The sequence below is a fragment of the Corvus cornix genome, chromosome 1, assembly GCF_000738735.6.
Source record: "Corvus cornix cornix isolate S_Up_H32 chromosome 1, ASM73873v5, whole genome shotgun sequence".
NCBI lineage: Eukaryota > Metazoa > Chordata > Aves > Passeriformes > Corvidae > Corvus > Corvus cornix.
The window spans coordinates 25,796,335-25,818,572 of NC_046332.1; the positions used below are offsets into that span (position 1 = coordinate 25,796,335).

Below are 22,238 nucleotides of genomic sequence, written 5' to 3' on the forward strand. Positions count from 1 at the left end.
CTCTTTTAGGAAGAAGGTGCCTTGTATTTTTAGCCATGCTGGTGCCTGGGTTTGCACTGATTTGGTTGAAAGACCTGGTTTCAGTACTGTCATGAAGTGCTTGAGAATTAGCATTGCCAGCTGCTCTCCTGCAACAGCAGCTGATTTACTGTGGGTCCAAACTCAAGCCCTTCAGAGAGACATGGGCCCCAGGCTATGTCTGACCATGTTGGAGGTCAGAGGATGGATGATTTGGAATTGCCTTTTCTTTGCTGAATAAGCCTGCTTGAATATGTTGATAAATAATCAAGAATTTTGCCTGCAGTGTTATTTCACAGATGGCTATCTACACTAATGGTAATTGTCTGAGGAACTGTAGCCTCTGTCCACTGTGATGTGCCTGTCTCCCATCCTGCAGTCCTATTGGCTGCATCTTCTGTATAGGATTTTTCTCTATATTAGAAACAAGTAGCTCTAGAGCATTCCAAATCAAATAGAAACAAGAAACTTCAAGGCAGTAAAGTGTGAAATCTATGACTCATTTATATTTAATGTTGTATTACTTGTCTTCAGATTTAGTTTGCAAGTTCACTAGTTAGTGTAAGTCCAGTGAGTAGTAAGGAAAAATAATAATTCTATTGTTTGGAAAATAATGGTTTTCATATGAAAGAATTTTAAAAAAATGAATATTCAAGGATTAGTCTGCACAGTAAATAGTGTTGTAGAAATTGCATTTTTCTTGGGTATGTATATGTGTACTATTTAACTGTCCTAAACAAGACTCTGACCAGCAGAACCTGACTTCCAATAGCTTTATGTTGTATAGTTCTTTTAAGTAACTTTTCATAGTTTTAATTGTTTCTTTAGCAAAGAACTGGAAGGATTTCTCTTCTCTTCTTGACCGGTGATCATTAGGAAGAAGGTAGTTGGAGAAGCACGCACATCCACAATTATAATTGTGTAAAGCTCTTTTTTTAATCAAAGTAGTACAAAAAGCATTGAGTCAATGTGCTCCTTTGTTGGTTCTGTCCAGACTAAACAGTGGAAAGACAGGCTTGTTGGTATGTATGTTTTGTAAAGATACAGAATTGTAGTTATGGTGTTTTGTTTAGTTTTTAAATAGAATGTTTGGGTTACCAATTTTGGGTGGTTGTTTTCTATGTGAGGTGGTCAGGACAGGAGGCAGCCTGCTCCTGGCAACCTCTTCTTCTTACTTGGATTCATCCCATTAAAATCACTTCAGTTCTGCCCATGCCAGGAGGTAAAAACTTACTTTGTGAGTAAGTCCTTCCTCCACGCAAACTTTTCAACTCCCAAACCTTCTCTCCCACTTTGGACTTTGGCTGGGCAAAATCCATGGGAGAGATCTGTGGGGCAGTGGAGCAATTTGGCTTGAAAGCAGTGCTGAAGTTCTGTCGGTGGGGTACACAAGCAGGTCATGTGTGAGAGTCTTGGAATGCTGTTGTGCAGAAGAGGCAAGCTTGGGAATCATTCCTGTCAGACAAATGGTTACCAGGGTCTTTCTTTCACTGTTACCAGGACACTAGTACTGATCCTTTAAAAATTCCTTTGAAATCTAACATTCTACAAAGTAGCTTGAGTGAGTTTGGGTTGTCTACAGGTTGTTTTTTTTCTACAACCATAATAAGGGAATGTCTGCACATGACCTAATCTAACCTCCTCCTCAAAGCAGAGTCAACTTCAAAGTTAGATCAGGTTGCTCGAGATCTTGCCAAGTTGAGTTCTGAGCATCTCCACTGGATCATGTTTTTGTTGGTTTTAATTTGTAGCATGGATCACCATGTGCTGTTTCCATTTTGCAGTGATCTTCTCCAGTTTATAATGAGTGGCCCCATTCTTGCTATGGAGCTCTTAGGAGATGATGCAGTGAGTAAATGGAGAGCAATAGTGGGGCCAGCAAACCCTACAGCGACCGAGAGTGATACACTGGACAGCATCTCAGAGAGCTTTGGACATTGTGGCCTAAGAGATGCAGCTCATGGCCCAGATTCAGTTGCTTCAGCTGCTAAAGTAAGTTTTGGACTCTTTCTTGACTGCGGTTTATTTTTGCTTTTATCTGCTAACAACTGGATTCGGAATTTCTCATTTTGTTTCCACACTTGTGTTCAGAACTAGTTTACATATTCTTCATGGCTCCTTTTTAGCATGGAAAAAGAAACTGAAAACAGAAATCTTGTTTATCACAAAGATGAATCTTGGATGCTTTGATCAGGAGAGCATGCCTGGTCATTTTTAATGTCTCCCGTACATCACAAACATTGAGTTAATTGCATAGTCTGCGTCATCTACCTATAGTCTACCAATGTGGGTCATAAAAAGAAAGGGATTAAACAATTAAAACCATTTGTGCCCTCTTGTGTCTCACATATCTGTTCTCCTCCACAGTTCTCACTAGTGCTCTGCCTGCAGCCGACTTTGCTGTTATTATTCAGAAGGAAAAATTAAAAATCAGGCCACTTTGCAGTGCTTTGTGCTTTGAGAAGTAATACAGTGGACATGGTTTTGAGGAGTTTGGTTCTGTTTTGCTTTGTTTGTGGTGTTTCTTTTCTCAGTACTCAGAAAAAGCCCTGGGACTGAGTGATAGATATTACCAGCATTTCTGTAGAATCAGGGTGACTTTTGTGTGCAACATTGTGGGATAGATATGCTAATAAATGATGGCAAGAACTAAGTTTATCTCGTGGTTGATTGATGAGTCACTGTGGTATCTTAGCTGTAGACCACTTTAACTGGGGAAAGATACCAGCTGTTGTTTCCTTGATTCTGGTCTTCCCTCTGTTTAAATTTGAACAGCTACAGTAGCACAGCTGGAGAGAGACCTGCCTCAGAATACCTGATAAGATGCCAAGTAGTGTACACTAGAAAATGTGCACAGAGGTCATACCGTGGTGATGAGGGCAGAGTTGGGCAGCCTCCCCTTCTTGCTGCTGGAGGCTGTGAGGTACAGCAGGCTGACTGCAAAGCATGGGCAGTTTTCTGCTGGCCAAGAACTCGCTGCTCTGCACTGTGCCTGAGCTGCTGGATCCTCTCCCTGTGCCTCAGGTTTTGGCAATAAATCAGATGCTGGATGTGAAGTACTTTTTCTGCTGGCTGACTTGATGGACGTGTTACAGAGTCAGAAAGAGTTTGGACAAAAGTGATCTTTTCTGATGTAGGAGAGTTACACTCAGCAAAGTCTTTGAAGTTCTGGTTAAATAGTTAGATGCCTTCAATTATAAGGGTGAAAGTTTCTCTTTTTTCCTGTGTACTACCATGACAACTGTGCTAGCTTCTGAACTGAGAGTGTAGGAAAGAGTATCTATTAGCATAAATTCTTGATTAGAAGCATAAGTGTGTGCTTAGGTTTTAGTTTGTTGTTCTTGTTGCATTTCATTATTTTTGAAATGCTGTCTGAATGCCCCATTCATCTGCAGCATTTTTATGACACTGGGATTATTTTGCTGAACATCTGTAGGTGTGTGCCTCTTTGTGGTGTTGCTGATACCAATCTTTAATAAATCAACCAAAATTGCGAATTTAGTGCCCCTGTGCCTCTATTAATTTAGCATGCCCAGTATTATATGGCTGTGTAGCAGTTGCTATGGAAACCAGTTGGCTGTGCCTGCAGAAGCTTTGCTGAAAACAAAGAAATATAAGATAAAGGGACCTAAATGAACTCTTCTGACAGCAAACTGAAGTGTCAGCCACATTTAATGAACGTACTGTAAGCTGAACACTTAGAGTGGAAAGCTGCATTGTTCTTTTGATGGCTAAATGACAAGTGAAAGCATGTCTCTGATACACTCTAAGCTGCTGTCTCTCTGCAAGCCAAATTTTGTAATTTCTTTAGATCAGGAAAAAAGGTTAAGGAAAATATTTTTTTTTTTTTAAGGCTCCACAAGATTATAGTTTGGCTTTTCTTTATGTCAGTCCAGCATTATTGAGTTAATTTCCTTTCATGAATTTTAATGGATAAAACTAAGTGTTAAATACTATACATATTTTGCTGCCTTTTCCTGGCTGCTTCTTTTAGAGTAAATAGCAGTTAACAGAGTGGGACAAGTTCTTTGAATCATGCAGCATTTTATCAGTAGAAGGATGTGGGAAATTAACCCTATTGTCTCAGGTGTGCCCACTTAAACTGTGGATTATTTGCTATCAGAAAAACAAAGGTCCTTTTTCCTTCTGTTGAAAGATACGTTAGTTTGAATTGTGTAATTGTTCAAGAAAGGATTACAGAAATTGTTGATTTGCCATGAGGTAAAGGTAAGTCTATGCCATTTAAGTTGAGCTAGTAAATTAAATAAGACAATTTCAGGAAATGGCCTTTGGCACTGCTACTGTTATACAGGAAAAATCAGATACATTTGGTAGTAGTTTTTCTTGGATGTGATTTTTTCTCTTAAATAGAAATGTTTCAGTTCTCTTACTGAATTTGACCAACAGGTATGAAATGGAACCTGCACTTTGCACATTTGTTAATTGGCAGACTGTGTAACATATTTGAATAAATGGTATGGAAAAAGTGTGAAGCTGGCAGTGAACAGTGAAAAAATATCACTGAGGAAAGAAACATGACTGCCAAATTCACCCCAGTGTGGTCTAAGACCCAAGGTATCTGATACCTAAATAGTGATGGTGGGAAGAAAGAAACAGATTGGAGGCAAAAAGGTTCCTTAGATTTATCTGAGAAATCAAAGCAGTTGAGTTCATCAGCTTCAATTCAGTAAGATTTTAAAAAAATTATGGGGAAAATAAAGCCTTAGAAGTGAGTCAGCAATTTTAGACAAAGTTTAATTGTTTAAGACAAAAGGCAAAACATGTAAACAATTTGGAGGGAGGTCAGTTTTGTATATGGAAAGAAAACATACTGAGAAATGGATAATAGTTGTATTTTTGCCTATATAGCAGAAAAGATATTTTTTAAAAAAGGAAAAATAAAATATGTGTATAAGGGAGTGGATTTGGAAAGATATTGAGGAAAGAGAGAGAGCATTAGGAAAAAGGGGAACACCTCTACCAAATGATTGTGGCAGCAGCATTTTGAATGCTCCGAGTGTGAACAGATTGCATTGCAGAACTGAAAAGGAAGACATTGCAAGAAATACTCCAATCCTGTTTTTATGATCGTAGCAATGGTGCCAAAGAGGAAAAGATACATTTGAGATAGTATTTTAGGGAAGAAGTATTTGTAGAAAAAATAATCTGCACTTAAGGTTTATCTTCTGTGATACTTCAGGTGTTGTTACTTATGATAAAAGCTGATGTGTGCAGCTGGATCAATCTGAAATGTGTTTAATTACAATTGTTTTCAGGAACTGGAGTTGTTCTTCCCTTCCAGCGGAGGTCGTGGACCTGTCAGCAGTGCAAAATTCACAAACTGTACTTGTTGCATTATTAAGCCTCATGCTGTTAATGAAGGTAAGCAATGCAGATAGCAGAGGAGAAAGCAGTGTGTGTTCGTTGTACCCATGGTCATTCCTGTGCCCTCTTTTTGGGAGAACGAGACTGCATGAGCACAGGGTGTATTTCACAGTACGTGCAAAGCATGCAGATACATTGTCTTTCATACACATTTAGTATTTCTGCAGTTCATTTCCATGAAGACTGAGTGGGTCATGTGCTTTCCATGCAGATACTTGTTCACTTCAGAATAAGAAGGGAGAGGTGAAAAAAAATAAGGATTAAAACATACCTGAGGTTTGATGTAACATTGTGACAACTTCCCGTGTCCTTGCTCCTGTCTACCCAGCACAGTCACCTGCTGGAGGTTAGCATCCTCCCAACAGAGTGAAAGCAGGACACCTGGCCATGATCCAGGGCCTTCCACTCAGGCTGTAGCACATTATATTAAAACTACTCACAAAGGGAGATTTGTGCTGTTACAAATCTTTTTCTGCTGAGTGCAGTAGGGATGGAAAGTAGGAAAGGCTTGTTTATGAAAGTGAAACAAAGACCGAAAGCATTTGGTGGCTTCTGTGGTGCTTTCTGTGCTGGAGAATGCCCTGGGAGTTTGCCATATGAATATTGGAAATGTTTAATGCTCTACTGTTACCATACAAAAATAACCTCGCTTGTGTGTCCTGTACTTAGATCCAGGAGCATGTGTAGGAGCAGTGAGTGCAGTAAAATATTTTGACTCAGGCACCGAAACAGAATTTTTGAATGCAGAATAAATATCACCATGTGAGAGCATAGAATTTTTTCTTAGTAAGATGCAGAGCACACTGCAACATTTTAATCACTCCTTTGTGGATAGCTTAAATGGAAATAGAAGTGGCTGGAGCAGTTTCCAGGCCTTTCACACCTCAAGTGGGATGCCTGGAGAGCTTGCTGAAATTAAAAAAAGGCTTTCACAAGAAAGAGTCTCGTAGTTGCTACTCATTATATGCCTGTTATCTCTTCCAGACCTTGCATGGTATCTGCTACTGATAAGTCTGCCATGCAGGAAAGACACGGTGATGTTCCTTTTACAGAAATATGGGCAGCAGCTGGGACTATGATTTTACCTAGGTACATGTTTGCAGAGGACTCACTTTCTTGTGGAAGGATTGTTAGGGTCCTTCATCTGAGTGTAAAAATAGCAAAGTGGATGGCTGGGACTGTTTTTTTTAGACTTAAGATATAATTTCAACTACATATAGGGGCTCAGATTCTTATCCTAGTGAGCTCAGGTTTTCTCTTCTTATTTTTAATCTTACTCGTCTCTGTAGATTTCATAGTGCCCTGTCTGTTACTTTTTTCTTCTTGAACTTCTCTGAATTTTTCTGAGTCGCCAGAAGACAAATTCTGACCCTACTTGCACTTCTCTCTGGGAGTGTGAGTGCCTGTAGGTGGTGAGGGTGGTGAGAGAGAGAAGAGGAGGTATGGATATAGATAAACAAAAAATGTATGTGCACATCCATCTTTGCAGTGTGAGCACTGGTCTTAATGTCTCCTATATAGTCCTGAGGTCTTAGAGAGCCTGAGCTCTTAATGTCCCCTACATAGTTCTTTTTCTCACACCACAGAGGGCTGGAAAGTCAGAGGACAACTGCCAAAAAGCAACTAAAATTTGAAAGACAAAAAGTGTACCTTTTGTCGGCATTCTCCCTCCATGCAGCTGTGACTACTACCCTCAACAAAATGAAGAAGTCAGAACTGACTTTTCTGAGTCAGCAAACTGTTCTAACATTTTGTTGTTGTTGTACTGCAGCTGGCAGTCAAACCCCACACAACCACTCGCTCACTTCTTTGGGACTGGGGAGAGAATCAGAGGAGTAAAAGTGAGAAAACTCATGGGTTAAGATAAGGACACTTTAATAGGTAAAGCAAAAGCTGCATACACAATCAAAGCAAACCACGGAATTATTTATCACCACTTTTCATGGGCAAGCAGGTGCTCAGTCATCTCCCTTTTAATGTCTGTGAGCAACTGTGTTCAGTGGTACTTGAGACATTCTGGTTGTACCAGCAACATCTCCTGTATCTCAGCTGAAGCAGGTGCTGTAATGACTTGTGGGCTGCCCTTTTGGCAAAATTGCATGCAGGAAACTGGGTGGTCTTAAAATTGAGCAACTTGCTTACCCCCAGCGCCAGTGCTTCTTCCTGTGGCTGTCCACCCTGCTGTTTATGGGGGGAGCAGCTAAGTGGAAACACGGCATCTGGAGAGGAAAGGCCGTCAGCGTGAAAAGGTGGTTTGGCAAAGCCAGAGGCATGGAGAGAAATTTATGTGGGTCAAAGCAGCAGAGCATCTTTTGTGTTGGAGTTTTGATTTGTGCTCTACAAATTTTCAGTATTGAGTATCTAAAAATAAACCTTTTTGCAATTTCCTATGCACTGCTGAGGCTTTGAACTTGGCTATCTAATTACTGTGAATATAAGCTTCTCATTACATATCTACAATTACATAAAGTTACATTTACGTACTTGAGTTTATATGGAGATTTAGTCATTATTTCTGCAGAGACATTTGACTGAATTAATGATTTGAATTTTGCTTTCTGGCCCTTTTCCCCAGTGTTTGTTTTTCCTCCAGAGTCTGTTGCATAACTGATTCTTAGAAAGAAAATCTTCCTGGTTTTCTATCCTGGAAGATGATTTCCTTTAACAGCAGCTGTAAACTAGGGTGCTTTTCAGTGTGTTTAACTTGCTGTCAAAAGGCTGGATGTAATCTCTAGTTTATACTGGTTAATTCTTGGGCAGAATACTCTCTTAGGGAGTGACTTTGATTGCCACAGGGGTTGCTATCCAGTGACAAAGTTAGTGGAAAATCAGTGTTGGTTTTATTTCTGGCCTTGCTGCTTCTCTCCTGACAGACATACAGAAGCATCTGCTCCTAGGCAGCCGCAGCAGCACAGCCTGGCCAGCCACAGCAGGACCTGGTGCATTGCCCCAGCACCTGAGAATTCCTGTAAGCAGGAGTGTCAGCATGTCTGCCAGGCTGCAGTGGAACCCTGGGGCCTGATAGAGAGTATTGGGGTGCTAAGGTGAAGTTTACCTTCAGCTGTCAAGGGTGCTGGTAATCCTGGAGCGATGGCATCGCTGGCCCTCTAGGAATGTGTGCCGTACACATCTCCTAAAAAAGTAAGGCCATAGCTATTCTGTCAGTCTGGTGTCAGCATAATTCTCCTGGGGAGGGTCAGGGGTGGGTAGGCCAATGTAGCCCAGAGCTCTGGACTAGACAGCTTTAGCTCACTGGTTGTTGCTCCCAGTAGAGATGGAGAGTTTCCCTGGCTGGAAGCAGTGAGGTGGCTGTATTTTAACTCTGAATAGGCTTTGCAAGAGCAGTCCAATTCCTCTTCACTGAGAGCTAGAAGAATGCAAAAGCAACCTGATGCTACTCCATGCAAATTTATTCTGACCAGGATTGCATCAGGAAGACATGATGTGATTTATCAAATCCTCAAGAATCTGTTAACTTCTCAGTGTCTTTTAGTTTTCTCCTCTTCTCCTGAGACCAGTTTTCAGTCAAGGAGGATGGTAACTAGTAAGCACATCTCTAGGATTGTATGGCTAAGTTGTTTAATAATTTGGAATTTTTTGTGTGGGTCTGTGTTCTGTAATCCTCCTGCTTCTTGTGCTTCTGATACTTGAGATACAAGATCATAGTTGCAATCACTTAGACATTCTCTTTTTGTAATTCCTCTTGTGCTAGTAGATCTAGAGGTATTAGCACTAGTGCTCAGAAGCCAAAATTGTAAATTCACCAAGATGGATAAATATCAGTTTAATGCCCTGAGCACAGTTACGACTCGACTGTTTTGTGAGCAGAAATAGCACCCTGTAGATCACTGGGTGGGATTAACTTTAATATTTTTATGTGTAACAGTTTAGCCATGTTTGCTGTAGGAAGTAGACTTTGGTATTTCATGACTGCTTTAAAGTTTCTCTGATGTGGCCTTTAGCTACTTCCTTTGAAGAATTAGCAGGGGAAAAATTTGAAAATAGTGATGATCAGGCTATAAAGGCTGAGGTCAGAACTGTGTAATAAGCAAATTGAAAGGTCTGCCTGGAGGCAAGGAAAGCTCTATGGTTTTGAGAGCTCCTAGGCATGAGGCTAACTACCCAGACAGGTTTGTTCTCCTAGTATGTGTTAAGCTTGAGATTTTGTTCTAACATTTCTGGTAAGTTAAATCCTTTTTCCTCTATGTAATTAAAAAAAAAATACAGTCCTGTCTTCCACAGTATTCTCCAACTAATGAAAATTTAAATCTCAGAGAAAACAAAAGGAGCAGAAATAAGTTATTTCCAAGTGGAAACGATATTCTCTGGAAATGTGGTTTTAGACCTGTTCTGGGTGGATGATAAAACTTACAGAGCTCTTCTACATTAACTTAGTAGCTAGTGGACAGCTTTAGAAAGTTGTAGAACTTTACATTGATTAACAAAACATTGCATGACAGGAAATCATAAGAATCATATTTTCTTCTTTGTGCAAAGGCGGAAAAATTCCAGTTGAGAGAGTAGTTTGTAGCTCCAAAGACAAACCTGAATGTGACAAAAAGAATACCAAGGATGGTAGTTCAGTCTCAGGCAGCTACAGAAACAAGGCTTACTTATATAGAATCTCAAGTCAAGTTACTGTATAGGAGAGTGAAGAGAGGATTGTAGAGCATGGGAATGCAGAATTGTAGTGGATTATCTGACTGCAGACAACTGAAGAACTGTCCTGACACACAATACACTTGTTGCTCTTTGAAAGAAGGCATCACTAGGAAAACGTCCAATTCACATCTGTATCATGCTAAGTATACTTACATGTGTGTAGCTAGGAAATTGAATAAGCTTTAAAAAAGAAGAAGAGGATGGCATAGTAGAGGTACAAATCTATTATCACTCTTAGCACTACATATCTATTTCATAGTTTTATCTCAAGACAATTTGTACTCATTACATAAGAAAACTCTGGAAATTGTTTCCTTTTTTTACCCTTTTAGGCATAAGTTTGAGTAATTAATTATTTTTATTTTCAGGAGACCTAGAATTAGAACAAGGTTGTCAGAAACTGGCTTGAGAAAAAGTGAGGAGTGCAATTCTCTCATAAGTAATCTGAAAATACATCTTCTGTCTGTGATAAGTGTGCATAATAGAAAGGTGAAGTGCAGATGCCACGGAGTTCACCTCATTGTAGGCAGAACTTTTCTTTGGATCTTGTCTACAAGGTTGAGTGCCAGGGGGCATCAGTGATAGCCTTGATGCACTTAACAATTAGAAGTCTGGAAGGAATTATTTGAAGATAGAATCTGGAAACGAAAAAAAAAATGCGGAATGAACACAAATCTTTGCAGATACTTCAAAGTGCAGTGGATGGTTTGAGCTGTGACCTCAGGGTATTCCCACATGTGATATGGCAATCTCAGTGCTGCACTCATGTGAGGACTAACTAGTAAAACCCTGTGCTTTCAGCTGCAGGCATTCTTTTGCAGACAGCTTTGCCCAGGGAAGAGACGTACTTATGTCAAATGAGATGCAGTTTGTTTCTTATGTTTTCCCTGAATATATATTATATATAGGGTGTTGAAGCATTTGGTGGTGTCTAGTGGTGCTGGGTTTTTTTTGGTTGGGTTTCTTTCTCTTTAGAGAAGCTAGAAAAAAGTGATTGAAATGGAAACAACCTCCTTTGCCACTTCATCACCATTTTTTAGAATAAAAAAATTTAGCTTTCATGAGATCAGTCATCCATACGCTTCCATCTGTGTTTTGAATTCTTTGCTGTAGTTGTAGTGATGGATATTCCTTGCCTGGGATATTTGGTTTTGAAACCAAGCCCATAGCATTTCTCGTTTATTTCCTGCATAAAGTTTTAGCACCTTGGCATTGGTTTCCTGGCTTAGACTGATTTTGGATTTCAATGGCTAGTGGGGAAGTGACATTTATTTTTTTGAAGTATGAAAAATATATTTTACATTTGAATTGATTAAGGTAGAGGAGGAGGTGAACTGAATTTGAAAATCCTTTCTGACAGTTTGAGACAGGAAGGAATAGGAGGAGATACACTTCAGAGAAACAAACAGATCAAATGCCACAGCCAATCCTTGCTGAAGCTCCTAAGTATCCTTTGACTGGAAAGAACGTATTTCCTGCTTGTGTTCGGTAGACTTGTATTGGTGGTGTTCATGTTACTGAAAATCATCTCTGTGCAGGGATGATGGTATTAACATTAAAAAAAAGAGGGATTAGAAATGTTTACTACTGCCTTTTGGGATTTTCACTTGTAAAGGCTTAGAGAAAAGTCAATTCTAAGAGTGGACCAGGGAGCTTCAGGATAATGAAACTTCTTCCATACCAAGGAAACTGATGAATCAGGTGTATATAATTTCACTTAAATCACTCAGTGGTTGGTGGACGTATGATGGACATTTACCAGCATGTCTTTTGTGAAGGAAAATGTGCTTTGTTGATCTCTGAATTCTCCAAGTATGCTTTCTCTAAAGGAAGGTAAAACAGTGTCAGATAGCCTAATTCACTTGAATATCAGTGGTTTTGTGAAAGTTCTTTGCTGTTAGGAAACCAGAATTTTCCTTTAGTGGAGTAATTGGTGTGTTTAGATCTTTGCAGCATAGGCATCTACATAGCTTTAAATGTTTCCCTGAATGTTGGACTGGACGTGAGCATGTCAAATTAAAAGGGCTTTACAAATAAAGTCTTGTCAGGCATCCTGGGGCCAGTTCTTGTCAATATTGTCATTAATGGCTTGGATGGGGAAGGACAGAGCATGCTTGCAATGGTCACACATGATACCAAGTGCCTACTGAAATTTTGAAGGATGTGATTACGATTCAGAACATTCCTGATGAACTGCAGAAATGAAGCGATGCGAAGATGATTAAACTGAATATAAACTGCATAGCACTACCGTGGAGAAGGGAAAATAAATGCACAGATATAAAATAGAGAAGAGCTGGCAGGGTATCAGTGAAAAGTTTGTAGAGAAATGGTTGGTATAGTGATGAAACTGGAGCAATCCGTGTTCACAATGTCCCACTAGTTCTGCTCAATGCTCATGAGAATCCAACTTGTGTATCATGTCCAGTTTCTGGGCACTGTGTTTCAAAAATAACAGAAAAAGTGAGCAAAAAACATAAGAGATTTAGCAAGTGAAAACTTGATGGGTTTTATTTATTTAACCTGAGATGGGTAGGACAGGGATATACAGCTTTCTATAAGTACATTTACAAAATATGAGCATATTTACTAATTTAGATGAGAGAAGATTTAATGTAATCATTAAGGAAAACTATATAGTGTATCCCTGGCCCAATATTTGAGCATGTAATGGAGCCTGAAGTTACCAGAAATTTTTGAGAACATTTTAGAAAAATGAAAAAGATGTGGCCATGCCTAATCTAACTCACTGTACCTTGGAGCAGAAGGTAAATATATTGAAGTCTCTTCTTTTACTGCCCTTTTCAAATCAGAGTGTAAGGAGAGAGGCAAGATACTGGCTCTGAAAACAGCCAAGACACAGAATGTAGGAAAATGTGATAGTCTTTATCCAAGTTGAAAAATTATAGAGTTTCCAGTATATTTACTATTGATCTCGGACGGTGAGTTGGTGAACCTTCCATGGGAAGTAGAATATAAAATTAGTAAAAACTGGAGCAGATTATAGTGGATCTCATGAGGGTTTTAACCTCCAGAGTTAATTTAGTTGACGGTGAAATAGTAGATTAAAGTTACTGTTTATAATTATGGGCTAATGCACATTCCAAGGAATAGTTTTAACCACTTCCTCTCTGTAACTGTAACCATTCATGAGAAGTCTCATGCACAGTGTTCAGCAGGGATAACCAGAAAAAAGGAAAGAAATGCCAGTGAGCTTGTGAATGGTTTGAATTATATTACTGAATGCCACTGTATAATCCAGTGGTACAGCCTCAGTTAAAACATCATGTTTAGTTTTGCTCACACTTAAGAGATAAGCAAAAATAAATGAAACTTAGTATTGCCATAGAAGCATTCTACTAGCCAGAATGATTGACCATAATCTTCCTTAGTTAAAAAAAAAAAAAAATCTGAGTGGATGTGCTAAAGGACTACAAAGTAATGAACATATTGAAAGAAAGAGCAAAGCAAACTGGATATTTCTTTTTAAACTTTCTTTCAACACAAGAACAAAGAAAGACAGAAACCTAAGCTTTTCTGGGGTTTGGGTTTTTTTGTAGATCTACAACTATCAGATTGAGTTCAGCATAACTGTTGCAGAGATACTGACCTTTCTTCATAATATTTCTTTCTTCTTCAAATTCTCTTCTCCAGTGGCACACACTGCACAGCCAAATTGCTGGATACTTAGTGTAGTTTGGCTGTGATCTTTGCCTTTAATTTCCCTATGGGCCTTTTGTATCCGAATGCTAAGTGTGACTCTCCCCATCTGTTCCCATGCAAGAATTCCCAGAATACCCTTTTTTCCCCGACGGATTTTCATCATTCAGTGTCTTACAATGCCCTGTCTGGCATACACAAGTGTGGTCTTGCCTTGTTCATATTGGTTCAGAAAGTTGCAGCTGGGATTAAGCCTTTGAACCTTTCACCCCCTCTGAATCTGTCAGTTCCCGTTCTCAGCCACGTCACACACTCGGTCATTTTGGTGTCAAGGCCCCCTGAGATTTACTGTCTGCATGCATAATTTTTCTTGTGCTAGCAGTATCCTGACTTCTATTTTCCAGTAAGGCTGTGGTGATATCTTTTGTCGTCACTCCTTTAACTTTGAGTATTTTCAAATGAATATTTTCTGTTAAGGTTTTCACCACTGCTGCAATGTTGATAGAGTTCTCCATAAATGTCTGTAAAGCTGCCCTTCAAACTTCTTGAGGTTCTCCTTTAATACAATACCTAGACAGAAATGAGGAATAATGAAAAATCTTGGATTCTATTGCTATGAACAATATTCTCTCATCATTTCCTCCCATGCTTCTCTCTCTTCTGTCTGTATCTGCTGGTCTCATTGCTAGCCTGGGTAGCTTTTGAGGTCCCTTTCTCCTTTGCAGGCCCAGTGTGTGTCACTCAGGAGACCCTCTGTCATTCACTTGGTGTGCCAGAGCACAGATGCAAAAATGACTGCCTATCCTTTTTCATACAGTGCACAGTGGGGCTGGGAGACCAATAATTATAGATTATCACTATGACCAAACTTTTGGGGAATCTAGAAATGGTATATTTATTCTGCATTGTAAAAATGCCAAGAGTTGTGTTATTCCTAAGCAGAAAAAGAAGAACAGAGAGAGAAACCTTGTTCTTCAGGGGATAGGTTGACCAACTGATAGGAAGAAGTTCCCTTTTCAGAAGGATATCTCTCATTTACTTACTGCCCAGTATTTTTCAATGTTGTCTGAAACAAAGATTAGTGAGAACTTCAAATAAAATACATTGCAGGAGGACCCAATTCTGAATCCCACTTTTCCGTCTTCCAGAGCTCAAAAAGGACTTTGCTTGGAGTCACGCCCGATCATGATTCTCTGAAGTTTTGAAATAGGACCTTACCGCTTGGCAGCAAAGAATCAGATTATTTCATTATACTGTGAAGCAAAATTGCATTTCAAAATGTCAAAAATAGACATGAAATGAAATTGCTACTTATAGTTAGTGATATGTTAAGTACCCAGTACAGGTTGCTTTTAGAAATATGTTACTGGATGAGGTGGATCATTAATCTGATCAGTCATGGCAGTTTTTGTATTCCTCTCAAAAAACCCTGTTGTTAAAGAGGAATTATTTTTAATTATTGGAAGGGTTTAAAAAATGACATATGGAGGCTGAGATGAGGAAGCTAGTCTTGCCTTGCTTTGAAAGCAGTCTGCTGTCTTGCCTAATGAGCTTTTAACAGAGGAATGGTTAAAGTAGGAAACAGGCCAAGGGAAGAGAATGTAACATTCCTACTCCTAGGGCTGGTGGTTCACAGTGCACTGGGACTGAAAGGTCCCAGTAGCACAGATGCTATGGCTCATTGATTAAAGCGCTATTAGGTTAAAAGTGACTTTCATGAAACTGATTTATTTTATCCCAATGCCTAATTCTGCAAACAGTTGTAACATTTTTCAGTCTGATGTCTTCCCTGCTACTTTCTGTTTCTTAATGAAGGAAAATTTTCAAATACTGTATGTTGTAAAGCAGCAAATTTTAGAATATTAATGTAAGTGAGGAAGTCTTGGTACTTTATCATTTTACCTGATTGAAATATGTTGGAAAATTACCTGTCTTGTACTAGGTATGTAGTAACATAATGCTGCCTAGCAGACATAAAATGTGTGCCTGTGCTCCCTTTCTTTCACTCTATTTGCTTGGATTAGTGTTAAATTCCCTCAGTTTTATTTACTAATGCTTGTGATTCTTTTGTGCTTTGTGACTGAAAATTCGTCATAACCGGTACCTAATCTGCAGCTTCGATTTGGGTTCTTAATGTAATCACATTTTAAACATCCACTGACCCTTTTTGAAGGGTCCTTAGAAAGCTGTTTTTTCACCACAGATTTGGATTTTAAAGTTGAAAAGAATTATTGAAAGCTGCTGAAATGGCACTCTTAATTAGTTCATCTTTTCCTGAGCCTTGTCTGCCCCCAAAGAAGAGGATATGTCCCAGTTCAGTCACACAACTGGCTGAAAGCCTCAAACAGATCTCAAGCCGAGCCTTGAGCTTCCGCTCTTCTGTTGCTTGGGGATTGCCTTCGTGCATCTTGTTTCTATTTTGGTTCAGGTAGGATTTGAGAGGAAAGTGTCTCTAGGAGAAATGATACATGGATTTCCTAAACTGGAACAAGGGAGGCCAAGTCACTGGATCTGTAGATCTGTGCTGCCACTGGCAACTTGCTTATGCTCCTCTGCCTCAATTCCCACATTTGGGAAGTGGAGCTAACACCCTGCTTTGCAAACATAAATGGAATCTCATGCCCCTTCTTCCTCAAGGCATTTTGAATTTTTTGTATGAGGTATCCATCTGTCTGAATGGTGACAATAAGTCCTTTGATTAAGCCTTTTGGGTGTTGCAGGCATGGGCAATCTGTCTGGAGCAGCAAAGTGCTCTGTTGCTCTCATGAGTGAGAGTGAACTCAGAAATACAATGTAGAGGAAAATCTTGATAGGTTTATCACAATTATTAAAGGAACCTTGCATTAAAGATCTTTATGCAAAATACCTTCTTACTTTAATTTCTATCGTTAAAGGAGACTATCTCCTCTCTACAGCAAAGATAGGTCTTAGTGACTTCAGTAGAGAAACAGCCCAGAAAGCTTAACAGAGTCCCCCTTTGTTTCTCTAAAACATGGATTTTGCTTGTAAGTTGTAAAACTGCTGAAGACAAAAGTTCTGTAAAAAGCAGATCTCCGTAATACCCCATAACTTGATGTATTTTGATTAGATCCTCACTGGCTGTGAGTGCCTATGCAAGTAGCCCATTCTTGGCTGATTAGGTATAAAATGATCATCTGTCAGGGCAAGCAGCTGTCCCTTATCTTTCTCATAGCTTTTTCTCTGCAAGTGACAGTGACCTGCCAGTGTATCTGCCAGTGCCCTTTCTTTGTCTTTGTTGGTTTCTGGTGAGGCAGTTGACTGGAGTATTGTCTTTGAAGATTGAGAATGAGGAAATGTTTATGCTGTGTCACAGATTCAATTAATTAATTAATTTTATTTATTTATTAATTTCCTGAGTGATTCCCAGCCAGTCACTTAATCTCTTTATAAACTGGCCATTCATCCCTGAAAACAAGACTGAAGGCTCACTGCCTCAGTGGAACCTGTGGGGAAGCATCTGAGCTGCTCAGTGTTTCCAGCAGGGTGGACAAAAAGAAACGAGAGCTCTGGTTTCTCTCTCTGATGTGGTCTTGCATTTCCTGGCCAAACCTGTTCAATTCCCTTCATTTTGCTGTGGCAATTTTTCTTTTTTTTAAACCTTGAAAAAAAAGGGGATTTTTTTTTTTTCCCCTGGGTTCAGAGGAGCATTAAAAGGAAACTTTCACCAGAACATGGTGGAACAGTATAGTGGGACAGGAACTGTATTTGCCTCTGCTTGTTTCTATGTTCTGTAAACACAAAGAGCTGCATGGACTGAGTATGCACCAAAATCTCATGTTTTCCCTTTAGTAGTTGGAAGATTTTTGGGAGAAATATGCAGTGTTTTGTAGAGGGAAGGCTTTTCTCCATAAACCTTAATGTGAAAATATGGTAGGAAATACTTCAGGGACATGTTTCTTTCATTTTCATTTGTAAATACAGTTTTTGAAAGCCCTTCAACTATCAGTCTCGTTTACTCAGAGCTTCCATTGACCTTTTAATGTGGTAGGAAGCTCCCCAATCCTATGCCACAGGTATCAGTAGGTTGTGTCTTGAGTGTGCTATTACCTCCGTAAGTAGCTTTGTTTTATTCTCATCTCTAAATTTATATAGTGCTAAGTATCCTCCAATTTGAAGGCTACTTCGTAAAAGGATTTAATGACCAGGAGTCACATCCTGCTGTTATCATTCATTACAGGGTATTCTTCTGTGATTAATTATTTTCTAAATAAATGTCCAGAAATTCATAGTTTCTCACAAATTGTACAAGAGGACAGGCATTTGCATTCTATAAAAAACAATGATTCTGTGAAATTCACTCACACAGAGTACTGTGCTTGGCTGACATAATCTTCAAAATGGCCTGATCTTACAAGCACGGGCAAATCTAAAATGCACATTTAGTGGGAAATCAGTGGTTCTTGTTTTCTGAAGTTTAGTGTTTTGTTTTACAATATCATTCAGTGTTTCAGGATGTGTTCTGGAGAGAATAAAGCAAGCAGTATCATCTGCAATAGCATATTTGTGAGCTATAAACTTAGAAGGAGTAGGTTATATTGCACTAAAGTGTTTTTCCCACAGAAGACATGAACTCCAGTGCTACTTTATTGGCAACATTTGTTATCATCCTGCATTGTTTCTGACTTAAAGTAGGACCTGCACTCTGGTGAACACTGTAAAAGAAAAGACAGCTGGTGCTCTGAATTGATGACTGCCTAAGCATCAGTATTGCCAATGGGTCTTCGTTAAAATAAATAAATCTTGGTCTTGCAGCTACTGGATGTTTTGCAGTTGATCTGAGAAAAGCAAATGCTTCACTAATTACCTTTTTTTTTTGGTAGAAATGCTTTTCAGCAGCTGCAGGGAATTTAGTTGTTTGAAACCATTAGCATAACCTCATATAGAACGTACAGAATGTGAACTCAGCTCCACTCTCTGTTTCCTCTCACAGCATTACACAAACATTGTTTCTTCAGTTTGAGAATAAGCAGTATATTGGCATAATACCTTCCAGTTGTAAATTCTGCTTTTTAAAATTGAATACTGTATTTTCCATGTTCCTTCAGGGCTTGCTGGAAAGATTGTAAAAGCCATCCTCAAGGAAGGATTTGAGATCTCAGCTTTGCAGATGGTAGGTTTCCTTTTGTGTGTTTTATGATAAACAGAATCTGGAGTAGTGCTGTATGCACGTCACAGCAGTGCACAGGTGTCTTCCAGTGATATAAAACCCTTGTGCAGACTGTAGCAGTGTTTTGGGATCAGCATTGTCCTTGCAATGTTTGTATTTTAGTATCTGATTGATCAGCTAATCTGTTTCTGTTTGCTCAGTGACCTTGAGCCAAGACACTTCACTTCTGTATCTGAGTTTCCCTATAGTTGGGAGGGGAGCTAATGATATCTGTCTCTTCTGGAGCAATGTGAGATATCTTTACAAAATGTACTAGCTAAGATTAATGAAACTATTGTTAATATCCTTCCTTAATTTTTAAAAATACGTATTTAGTATGAATTATGGGGAATACTTTTAAAGATACTTAAGGGATTTTGACACCCTCAGCAGATAAAGGAATTTGGCTCAGAGATTGTTCCCAAGAGTCCTGTCCTTCAATTTTGGTGAAAGTCTCAAGATCTGAAATTCCCCTATCACTCAAATCCCCATCACAAATGTAGAACAGCCCCTTTCTTAGTGGGATCACCCAACACTACATGGTCCACTTGTATTTGCTGTGGAAAAAGGTACTGTGTGCTGTGTTGCCTGTGGCATCATTAACTAAATTGCTGACAAGCTTCATATTGCAGTAGTAAAACCATTCCTTTTTCCTAGTAAAACTTAGAGGATTCTGAATATTTGCCAGTTAAGGAGGGGTGTCTGTGTATTTGTGCTGTCGTTTAATACATACTGGCTAACATTTTGGTTTTCTTAGTTCAACTTGGAGCGTCCAAATGTGGAAGAATTTTATGAGATTTACAAGGGTGTTGTCCCTGAATACCTGGTAAGCATAAGTTTAACAAGAATCTGTTTAAAAATAAAATATGCTGAAGTGAGGAAATTACCACATTTTTTATTGTTTGGAATTGTGATATGGGTTCTTTTATGAACCTGATCTTGAACAGTTCTAGTTTGTTCTCAAATAAACTAATTCAGTGTGAAAACTGTGTTATGTGTGTCATAATAGAGGAGAGTCTTTCACGAAAATTGTTCAGCCAAGGAATTTGTAAAATACAACAGAATCACATCCCCAGCTTCCCCCAGAAAAGTTACTTATTGATGGTGAGCTATGAGAATGTATCACACCTGCTTCGTTGTTTGATTGGATATTGCAATAGTGGCTTGGACCAGAATATGTATTTATTACTTTATTTACAATGAAATGAGGCTGCTGTACTGGATGCTTTCCTAACGACATCTTGAACTATTATTTGGTTTATTGATCTGACTTCTGTAAATATTCAGAAAAAGGAAGATGTTTAATATATGCTGTAATCCCAGTGGACATCTGAGACTCTCTACAGTATTATTCTTTGTTGTACTGTCACATAAAACTTCCTGACTGCAGATAGAACAATGGGAATGTGAGGAGATGAGCTTGTATTTCTGTATCACCTTCTCTCAGAGTATTCTGGTTCATGTTACTCATAGCAATTTTTACTTTACTATGTAATTTACTCATAGTAATGAGCTTAGCTTTACTGCCATGCTATTATGATGCAAATTATCCTTAATTTAAAAATGCTTACATTATTATACATTTTCTACATATTTACTAATATTACTCTGAAAATGAAATTTTTATTATTTTTTCCTCCTTTATGATTGTTCAGTCTAACTTACTTCAACAGGATTTGTAGACTTGTCTTTAAATGGGTTAGGAGTTCTGTTAGTTCACTCTCAGATTGAGGAATACTCATAGGGCCACCTCTGAACATCATTTTTGACAAGTACCAAAGGGAGATTGGACAGGTGTACTTGTAGGTATGTGGTAGAATTTAAAAATGGAAGTTTCTGACCAGTATTTCAGGGTCTGGAGAGTCCTGTAGTACTGCAAAAGTCTGTTTTGAACAAAATTGGAACTTCTCTACCATTTTCTGCAGCTCTTTTGTACAATCTCTAACCCTCTAACAAGCTGCAAATTTTAGTTATATAATTTAACTGGACAGTTACTCAGAAGGGAAGATGACATTTAAACAAGGTCAGTCAATAAATAAAATACATTTTAGGTGATATCAAGAAAAGTGAGAATCTAGGGCTCTGTTCTTCAAGCTATGTGTGCTGGATTGGCTCAGCTGAAAAGAAATCAAATCAATATCTTCATGCACTCAGGATATCTGAGAAACAGGAAAACGTGGAAGAGCTAATCACGATGGTAAAGGGTTCTGGAGAAGGCACACATGGGAACAGCCATGGATATCATCAGTGCAGTCCAAACAGGAAAAAGTATGTTACAAAATAGGATATTGGAGAAAGAATATGACCTCTTATATATGTGACTAAACCATATGTGATCAAACCATCTGCTTTGATCTGAATTTTATTTATCATTCCAAAATAACTAATCACAAAAGATACTGGCACCCAGAAATCCTTTTAAAAAACTGTACTTCCATTTCTTCTGGTTATTCTTTGTCAGTCAGATAAAGGTCTGACATTGTATATGAAATACTTTGTGAAAAGAGAAAGCTGTACAATTGCCCAAAATCCCAAAATTTTAACTTTGTTAGTATCTCCTACATGGGATTTTACATACTGTTGATTAGTTTTTGTGCTGTTTTGCTTTGTATTTCCTACTCTAGCCAGAATAGAAAATGGGGAAAAAGAAGTGAGATTATTTTTTATCAGCTCAGAATCCACTTTGTTAATCAAAAATCCTTGAGCTTGATCCCCCTCCAGGAATGGTTTTGGTTGACCACAAACCATGCTATTTGACGAATGAACTATTTACTAGAGAAAATTTGATGTAGCTGGAACTGGGAGCCTCACCAGACGAAGAGTGTTTGCTATTTAAACTCAACTCTGGACCTGATGAGGCTGTGTAAGTAGACCAGGCTTGTCTGACACAGAACCACCTGCCTGTGTGCTGTACCTGATGGCAGCTGGTGTTCAGGTCTCAGCTTTGTGCTGTAATGAAGGAGTCAGGAGTAACTTTGCTCATGTTGTTCGCCGTTGTTGGTGGGATGTCCATGCTGAGACAGAAACAATAAAAGAGGGAGGAACAAGAATAACCACAGTTTGCAGGAATTGCAAAGAGTTGATTCAACTAAAGTTAAAAACCTCTTTTTTCTCTGCTTTCCAGTTAACAGTTGTTTAGACGACAGAATGTAATGAAATTCTGCAGAGTAGTGACATTGTGGCAATTTACTGTTTCTTAACAGAATGAAATACGTGGCTCTTTGACCTGTTTTGAACAGAGTATCTGTTGGTGAATAACACAGTTTTTGGAATTATAATATTTCTTGATGCTGTGGAGCATGAGAGTCTGCACTCTTCTCATGTCCTTGAGGAATAGTGGGATTTC

General features: G+C 38.8%; 1 protein-coding gene across 1 annotated transcript in view; it reads left to right on the forward strand.

Annotated features, from left to right (window-relative positions):
• The window catches only part of NME7 (NME/NM23 family member 7), a 90,369-nt gene that overhangs the window by 30,833 nt on the left and 37,298 nt on the right, over positions 1-22,238 (forward strand). The window contains exons 6-9 of the mRNA XM_039559322.1: positions 1,803-2,010; positions 5,295-5,400; positions 18,792-18,856; positions 19,650-19,718. Coding sequence (XP_039415256.1) covers positions 1,803-2,010; positions 5,295-5,400; positions 18,792-18,856; positions 19,650-19,718 — 448 coding nt within the window. The remainder of the gene's footprint in view (positions 1-1,802; positions 2,011-5,294; positions 5,401-18,791; positions 18,857-19,649; positions 19,719-22,238) is intronic.